The sequence below is a fragment of the Oxyura jamaicensis genome, chromosome 3 (genome assembly GCF_011077185.1).
Source record: "Oxyura jamaicensis isolate SHBP4307 breed ruddy duck chromosome 3, BPBGC_Ojam_1.0, whole genome shotgun sequence".
Taxonomy (NCBI): Eukaryota; Metazoa; Chordata; class Aves; order Anseriformes; family Anatidae; genus Oxyura; species Oxyura jamaicensis.
In genome coordinates this window covers 18,810,596-18,819,550 of record NC_048895.1, presented here as the reverse complement: position 1 = coordinate 18,819,550, position 8,955 = coordinate 18,810,596, and the positions used below count along the sequence as shown (strand labels likewise).

General features: G+C 40.9%; 1 protein-coding gene across 1 annotated transcript; it reads left to right on the top strand.

Moving 5' to 3' along the window:
* The first annotated feature begins 674 nt into the window (after positions 1-674).
* SULT6B1 (sulfotransferase family 6B member 1) lies at positions 675-7,912 on the top strand. Its single transcript, XM_035322020.1, has 7 exons — positions 675-888; positions 3,571-3,683; positions 3,934-4,023; positions 5,048-5,174; positions 5,846-5,940; positions 6,221-6,377; positions 7,271-7,912. Exons 1-7 carry the CDS (start codon positions 687-689, stop codon positions 7,399-7,401), a joined length of 915 nt encoding a protein of 304 aa, XP_035177911.1. The 5' UTR covers positions 675-686; the 3' UTR covers positions 7,402-7,912.
* Positions 7,913-8,955: the final 1,043 nt, after the last annotated feature.

Here is an 8,955-nt window from a genome sequence, read left to right as displayed (position 1 = left end):
TGGCACTGAGGTCTGGCTGACAAGCCTGTAGTTCCCCGGGTCCTCCTTATGACTCTTCTTATAGATGAGTGTCACATTAGCAAGTCTCCAGTCATCCTGGACCTCTCCAGGTGACCATGACCACTGACAGATGATGGAGAGCGGCCCAGCAATCACATCTACCAAAATGGCATCATCACTTCCCTCTTGGTATTGTTCTTTTTGTTCTGTGGTTTTGATTTCATTGTTTTCTGTTTCTTGCTTCATGGTATGGGGTTGAGTTTATTGCCAAAATCTCTTGGGACTTTTGTTACTAAGGACTTTCCTTTCCTGTGAGGTGCTTTTTTCCTATTAATGTTATTTAAGATTAGTTTTAATACCTTGCTGCTATTACAGGGCAATTCTGTTCCAATTCTGTTTTCCCTGGTGGCCAAGCTTGCTAGTATTACTTGCTTTCAGTGGGATTTATTACTGAAGTAATTCCTTCTCTGTAGATGATAGATGGGCAAGATCAACTCAGTTTCTGTTGCCAGAAAGGTGGGAAGGGGAAGAGAAAGAAATGTATCAAATTCTAAGGGTTTTTTGGGAGGGGAGGCAGAGGCAGAAATAATGCCAAGTATTTCTTCTCCACCCCTTAAAAATGCTTATTTAAAGGCACTTAACTGCATTAGACCAGCAGTTGCAATCCCCAGCAAAAGGTGGTAAGCATGGCTGAGGAAAGGAAAGCCTTTGTTGATGAGATAAATAAAGCACTGGCCAAGTCCGAAGGCCTTGCCCTGAAGGATCTGCTGTTCTCCTACCGGGGGACGCCTTATCCCGTGACAGTGTGCAGTGCAGAGACCTTCCAAGCCCTGGAGAACCTGGAAGCCAGAAGGGATGATATGGTGCTGGTGTCTTACCCCAAATGCGGTGAATACATTATAAATTGCTCGCTGTAGTGTGATACTGTAACTAATTAGCTGACATGATAAGAACGAAAATAACCAACAGAGGATGGTTTTACATTGTGTGGGGATACTGGGCATTTCTAGTACAACCAGAAGCAGCAGGTTTTTGTGCTCGTTGTCTCAGTTATGTAGTCTGGTCCACTGTTTTTTAATATGGTTTATGTTTCTGAAAAGACAAAATGTTTTAGCATTCAAAACTACTTTTGGCTGAAGAAGTGGGAATAAAGTATGTAGTTATTATGTATCAGTGGGGCAAGATGTCTCTGCCAGTATGATAAACTGCATTCTGAAAAGTGTGTTAGTAACATATTGCAGTGCAATGTACAAAAGCAAAAAGTTACGCATTAGACTCCTTATGAGAAGTAGAAAGCAGTAGGGCACGGCATCTTTATTTGCAAAATTCAAGCAGCTTCCTAGCATTATCATTAAATTCAGTATCACTGTTGGTTGTTGTTTTGTGATTGCAAAATGGTAGACTGTGACACAGTGGAATTTGAAATCTTGTAGTCAGATGTCTGCAGAAAGGATGAAAGGTGCAATAGGAGTTTTGGGGGGGAAAATACAACAAAACAACAACCAACCAGCTGATTTTGATCAGTGTTATAAATATCTTGTGTGAGATATTTGCTCATAAGGAAGGGATGGAGTTTGTCAATGTAGGAAGTCCTTTCCAAGTGTATGTTTCTGCCTTGAGACCCAGGCAGCAGAAGCTTTGGGTTGTCAGAGGAAATGTGGGTCTGGGAAAGGAGTTCAGTGCAATAACACAGGAGCTGATGCACTCAAGTTGGTCTCTCATCAGAGGGCCCTTAACCAAGGTCTCATCCAGCAAGGTGAAGAGCACATACTGTTCCTCTAGTTTTGGCTTGGTGAGTTCTGATCTGGAAAGAAACTGTTATGTAGTTAGGGACTTAAGAAGTAAGCTTGTAGTGTTTAGGGTAAATATATGGCACCTATGAGACAAAACACTGAGCCAAGAGAAAGAGAGGGCAAATACAAAAGTAGGGAGCTGACATAAAATGTGAAATATGTATCTTTGTTGTAAGGAACCTTTATTTCTGCTGGTTTTGAGTCCAGGGTTTTTGCTGGACTGTATAAGGACAGGCCATTGACAGAGCTTGGCACCACAGGTTTGTCTCTCGGAGCTTTAACAGTGTCTTCATTCCTTTTAATTGGGGATTATGAAGGTTAAGCTACAGTGAAGCCTCACTGTATGAAATGTTTCCCCCAGCTCAGGTGTGTCCCGTGGAGAGGAAAGCTCTGACTGATGCAGAGAGACATGGATGAGGTGGGGCTGGAGGCTGATGGAGCTCCTGGCTGCTGTACTTCCCAGGGACGGGTCATGCATTGAGAAGCCAAGCCGGGATTTAGAGACTTTAGGTTTATCAGTTGTAGCTTTTGTTTAAAATAAAATTAGTGTTTGTGCACATGGAGTTAATACTGGGCAGATGGAGAAATGGATTTAGAGACTTTTAATGCTTTTGGCATTGGTCTTTATGTAAATGGGAAATTGATCTAAATTATATACATCACAAAATTGTCATATATATGAATCTTAAGGTATTTGGCATTACATAAATATATTCAGATGTATTATAAGACATTGTATGGTGTGTACACATTGCACACACATTATTGTATGAATAGGACTTAGTCCTGAGCCACTTTATATAACATAGTGTGGAAGACCTCCTTTCTGAGAATGACTTCCAGCTGAAAGCATGAGGTTAACGCTGTTTGCATCCTGTGTTCCCTGTCAGTGCCTCTGGCAGCTGCGTTCACAGGGGACTCGCAGCATGTCAGAGGCTGAGGCAGCTCCGCAGCTCCATCTTCATGGCCCCAGCGGGGAGCCTTCCAAGTCCCTCTGCAAGGATGTGGGGAGGGTGCTGCTGGCGCAGTGAACACACCGTTCCCTTGCTGTGTCCCACCAGCAGTCGGTGGGGCATCCACAGAGCGAGGTCCCTGTGAACCTGAGGAAAGCAGGCAGCACGAGGCAGCCACAGGAGGGCATGGAGCTCGCTGTGGAGGTGTGCTGCTCCAGCACAGCTGGCACCCAGCCAGTCTTTTTTTGGGGGGCTTCGCCACGAGATCTTTCCCAAAGGGTCTGGTGGGTGGCAGCTTCTCTAGTGCTTCTTCTGGCGTGCAGTTTATGGAGACAGCACCAGGCACAACTGGGGACAAGCACTGGTGGTGGTACTGCATTGATGACTGTTTCATCCTTGACCCGGTAAAAGGAGAGAGGGGCAGACACTTTTCATCTGCAGAATGAGCAAAACTCCTTGCTCATTCCTTCCTTCTCCTATCAAGACCCTTCCCAGGTGTTTCTCTGTAAAAGACAGAAAAGTTCCCTTTATTGTCTGTCACTGATTGTTTTATGACTATATTAAAAAGATACTGAGTGCATCATTAAGTCACTTCTACCCCCAGTGCTTTCCACATATCAATCGTAAGTGAGCCAAGAAGGTCACAACTAAGAAGCCATTGAGGATCTCATTAACTGAAAACATTTTGTTTATAATCATTTGAGAGCTTTAGTATTATCTGTAATTTGATGACTGTCTATTATGCTGAATTAAGCCATGTAATGAGAAGGCTTTGAGATCTTACATAAATCTTTTTATTTTGTTCTCTGGGTTTCTTGGTCCAGGTGTGAACTGGCTTATCCAGATTTTAAATGACTTGATATTCACCACCATCCAGAGTAAACCTGTAAGCACAGAACTACCATTTATTGAATGTGGAGATCCAGATAAATATCAGGTTAGTGAAAAGAACCTACCGAACCACTTAAAGTCTGTTGTTTTCTTTCTCTCCTGCACCCCCGCATGCAAGTTATTAAAATGAAGTCATGCAGCAAGTAAAGATATTTCTCCCGAGAGGGGAAAAAGGATAATCTTGGATGACTAATGCCTTTTGATTAGGTTCTGCTTCACACTGGCAACTCTCACAGATCGTTGCTGCACTCATGTAATAAGCCTGTTCTCACTTATTGTTCTGTTTATTTCTAAAGAGGATGGAGCAGATTCCATCCCCAAGGATTCTGGCAACGCATCTGAATTATGACTGCCTTCCCAAGTCTATTTTCAAGAACAAAGCCAAGGTGGGCTTTTTTTTTCTTTTTTTTTTTTTTTTTTTTTCCCTCTCTCTCTGCAAGAACAAGCCTCATTTTTCTGACAGTACCAACATGCAAGAATAATTCTGAGGCTGCATCCTTTTCTTGCACCCATGCAGGTGGCATTGAGGAAAAGCAGCTTGGAGACGATGGGAACCTCATCAGTCCTGGGCTGGCTTAGCTCCTGCTGTAATACAGTAACCCTAGGGGTGCATAAACAAGAACAGATCTAGAGGCTGTTAGAGTGCTCAAAAAATGGCAGGGGTGTCATGCTTTGCTTTTTTATGCTACTCTTTTCTGCGTTGTGGATGGGAATGAAAGTGGCAGCAGTATCTCTGGGACATTCTCTGTCTCCATGCAGAGAGCCACACTGTTAAAACTTCAATATTTCTGGTTCTCAGTCACCTAACAATGGTAGGTTCATAGCATTTAGGAGATGTACCACAGAGGAAGGGAGGAGTTGGTTAAGGAATGAGGGTTTTATCCTTGTTCCATTAATATTTTTCCTAGTTTATGTATAACATGTTTTCAGAAGTGTTTACACTTCTCTGAGGATTGCTCTCTCTTAGGATTTCAAGTACATTATTGCCACGCTTTGAAAAATGGGATATAAGTGTAGCAGCTGTGGTTTCATGAAGGAGAATCAAACAGGTTTTTTTTTTTTTGTTTTGTTTTGTTTTTTTTTTTTTTTTTGTAGCAGGTGTCTGGCAAATTGTTCCTTGTGATTTCCCAGGTCTTAGGTAGCTATGGGATAGTATTCTCTGACAATATTACATTTTCTTTTCCAGTTGCTCCTTTCTACAAGTACTCCATAACATAAGCAAATCTTAAAAGTGATAAGTGGTCTTTATTATGACCACATTATACATTTGTTCTCTATGCCTTACCTAATAGTGAAAACATTTGTAGCCCCCAGTCAGTTATTGATTGCAGAATGTTTGGTTATACTTTCATTTTGGTTGCCGGGGGAAATATGTCACCTAAAACTGTTGACCTCTTTCTCCTACTCCAGATACTAGTGTTGTTTCGAAACCCTAAAGATACAGCTGTTTCATTTTTCCATTTCCACAACAATGTGCCAAGTGTCCCCAGTTACAGCTCCTGGGATGAGTTCTTCTCCGAGTTCATGAATGGGAAAGGTATTGCTATAGTTACTGAATGTAGCTGAAGAAGTAACAGAAGAAAATATTTAAAAACAACTAAATGGGGCCAGTGGGAAAACAGCTGTCTCATTATTAGCTTACTGGTGGCCATACCTCATGATAAAGGAGGCAGCTGAATGCCAGAATGGGGAGAAAGTCCAAAATACACTTTACTTCTGGGTATTTTGCTCTTCCATGCAAGTGTGTGGGAATTGCCTGGCAGCTTGATAATGGTATTGGGCTGAAATTCTGTCACTAAGTGATGGAGGAAATGCTACAGATCTGAAATAGTAATGGAATGACAGTTTGTTGTCTCTACTGTTTCCATGCACGAGGCCAAACACCTCATAAGCAACCCAAATTTTAGATTTAGACTGATGTCCAACTTTGGCTTTTAAGAGTTACCTTTAATGACAGTATAGAAATGGAGGGGAAGCACAGAGGAAATTCGTATTTCTGTGCAGAAGCCACTTACATTTAGTTACAGAAATCCAGTGGAAGTCTCCGTCACTCTGTTGTCCAGCGTGGTACCACTGAAAAGACAGGCTGTTCTGTTTGTTTGCGTAGATGTAACTGATGGGTAACAGAAGGTGGTTCTTCAGTTAGAGAGAAATAAGTACACAGTAATAAAAGAAGGTCACACGGGTGCTTTTTTTGCTTCTTCACAGTTAGCTGGGGATCTTATTTTGACCATGCAGTCACCTGGAACAAACACATTGAGGATGAGAATACCATGATCATAACATACGAAGAGCTGAAAGAGGTAAAGCAGATGCTATGTACCGACAGGTAAAACACATCTGAGTCTGTTCCCTGAAAACTGCTGAAAAGAACAAAGACACATGTTCCTGAAAGAGCAAATCAAATATCTATTTAGGAACAAGTTGAGTCTGGCTGCATGAAAGCTGAGCTCCATTGTAGTGCAGAAGATGTACTGTGAAGGAAGATATTGTTTGTAGATGATGGCTATACACATCCCAAGCGGGTAGCTCCTTTGTCAGAGGCTGCAAATTATATGACCCCTTTCACTGCATTGTTTTCAGAGTCTGGCTTCTGGTGTAAAGCAGATAGCTGAATTCTTTGGATTCTCCCCAACGGCAGAGCAGATCCAGTCCATTGCAGACAGGGCCACTTTCCAGGCAATGAAGGATAAAGCTCAGGAGACTCATGGTGTTGTTGGCTCAGTTCTTTTCCGCAAAGGTAAATTTGTTTACAGCAAACAGCATATTTTGCAAGGTTGGTGGATGGTAGCACTACATTTCGGGCAGGCAGGAATTTGGATCAGTAGATGCTTAATCTTTACGCATAATCTTCAGGGCTAGAAGTTAAGAAACACTGACTGTGCTTCAGGATGCTATCACTTGATTTCATCACAACGGCCAGTATCATTCAGTAAATCCCTGTATAACGTGATGAACAGAAGTGCCCTACAGGTAGCACAACCTCCAGTCATGGTATGCATTAAACACCACTAAAAAAAGGAGTCTTATTTTGGCTTCTGTGAATACTGGGGTATCCTGGACAAAGTGCCTCCACAGATTTTTCTTGGATTTTCTAAATAACTCCTGGGATTGCCTAGGAACCTCTCTCAGCACGTTGAATCCAGACACTGCACAGGCTGAGCTGTCTTTTAGCCATGAATCAGGCTAGAGCTGCAGGCCCAGGAAACCTCAGACTGTGGACTCTCCAAAACTAGATCAGAAGTAGACTGCAGCTTAGGGCAGTGTCTGGTTGCAGCTCACAAAGCTCTTGCTGCTAAAAGCCACATCTTTGAACATTCAGAGTTCTTTCTGCAACTGCTCGTTGTGTTGGTAGTACTCTGCAGCTGCACAAAGCACAAAGCAGACCAGTAGCTTCCTCTGTCCCCTTTATGTTCACATTCTGTTGAGGACATCAAAAGTAAAGCAGTAGAATATATTATTGGGTCAGAGATTCTTTTTTTTATATATTATTATTTAGTTGTTGTTGTTCTTAAAAAAGTGGATTATCCTGAAATAAGATAAGACAGGATTTTTTTGTTGTTGTTTTGTTTTAAATCATACTCCTTGGTCCTTACAGTCAAGGGTATTATTTTACTTTTCTTTATGTTCCAGGTGTTGTTGGAGACTGGAAAAATCTTTTCACTGAAGCTCAGAACAAGGAAATGGATGCCAAATTCAAAGTGTGCTTAGAAGGAACCAAGCTGGGAGCAAAGTTAAAATATGATGTGTACTGCAAGGCCTAAGCTTCCTCTGTAGAATAATCTCATGTCCAGACAGCTTTTCATTCATTTTTATGAAATCAAAGAGAAATCAGAACAATACTTGATTTGAAACTTTTGAGTCTCTGTGCAAAGACAAACCTGTTTGTGCTGTCTTAACTTGCACAAGCAATCCTCACCCATACAGTTGGTATATTGACTTTACTGGATTCTTATAAATGACCTGTGGTTCTTTGACTTCACTTGCTTTTTAAAACTGATTTTTGCCATGATTTCATGTTACCTAGTAGAATCCTGCGTGAAACATATACGTAGTATTTGAACATGCTGAAATAACTGGAAATGTATTCAGTATGTTGGAAGTGGTTTTCCAAGTGATTTCTTAACTTAATAGTGAAATGTCTTCTTGATTTTTAGATTTGGAAATTCATAATATTTCAATTTAAAGTGAAATTTCAAAAAGGTTTGTTGGGTTTTGCCACTTTCTGTGTGTAGATAAATATGAGAAAAAAAACTAAAGGAACTCAGGTAGAAATTTTCTCCCCCTTTCACCACTAATCTTCTTTTCACCACTAATCTTCTTTTCACCACTTTCTTTTGGTAGTGTGAGATCTCATCCTGAGCAATTGAAGGAATTGGGAACTTGCACATGGAGGTTGGAGTCCACCTTCTGGTGGTGGCTTGCTTTGCTGCGCACCCGAGGGAGAAATTGGAAACACATTGAGAATAGCTGGTTTTGTACATGTGTTTGTCAGGAGGACTCTGGAGCACTCCAGAGCACTCACCCTGCTTTGGATGTTGAGGAGGTGAATGAAAAAGTTCCTGGCTGGTAGGAATGTGATTAAGTGACATCTTCACGGTATCAAGGCAGGAGGGTCAGTAACAATTTGGTTCTCTTGGTTGTAAGAATGGTATTTTTAGGTAAGAGAAAAGGAAGTGTGCTACTTGCTTAACTTTGGAAATATTTTGCATGGGTTGTCTAGGTTTCCCTGGGTTACTTTATTCCTGTAGATGTTAATTTGCTTTTGAAATCAACAGCTCTGATAACAACCATTTAAAATCAGTAAGCCAAAACTAGGGTACCAGTGAGGATTGCAGAGCAAAATAGAACATACCAAACCAAAACAGAATGAAGTTGGTTAATACCAAACAAGTGAAAGTTCAAAGTTATGAAGCTTCTCAAACAAATCCAAGGTTCCATGTAAGTCCTTTGCAGGGGCTGTGGAAAAAAGGAAAGGAAAGGAAAGGAAAGGAAAGGAAAGGAAAGGAAAGGAAAGGAAAGGAAAGGAAAGGAAAGGAAAGGAAAAGAGAAAAGAAAAGAGAAGAAAAGACAAGAAAAAGGAAAAGAAAAGAAAAGAAAAGAAAAGAAAAGAAAAGAAAAGAAAAGAAAGGAAAAGAAAAGAAAGGAAAAGAAAAGAAAGGAAAAGAAAAGAAAGGAAAAGAAAAGAAAGGAAAAGAAAGGAAAAGAAAAGAAAGGAAAAGAAAAGAAAGGAAAAAGGAAAAGAAAAGAAAAGAAAAGAAAGGAAAAGAAAAAGGAAAAGAAAAGAAAAGAAAGGAAAAGAAAAGAAAGGAAAAGAA

Excerpts from the sequence above, each read along its gene's own strand:
- SULT6B1 (XM_035322020.1), top strand. The coding sequence starts at position 687 with ATGGCTGAGGAAAGGAAAGCCTTTGTTGATGAGATAAATAAAGCACTG. Across the intron at positions 889-3,570 it reads GGTGTCTTACCCCAAATGCG|GTGTGAACTGGCTTATCCAG; the intron begins GTGAATACATTA and ends TTCTTGGTCCAG. Across the intron at positions 5,941-6,220 it reads CATACGAAGAGCTGAAAGAG|AGTCTGGCTTCTGGTGTAAA; the intron begins GTAAAGCAGATG and ends CATTGTTTTCAG.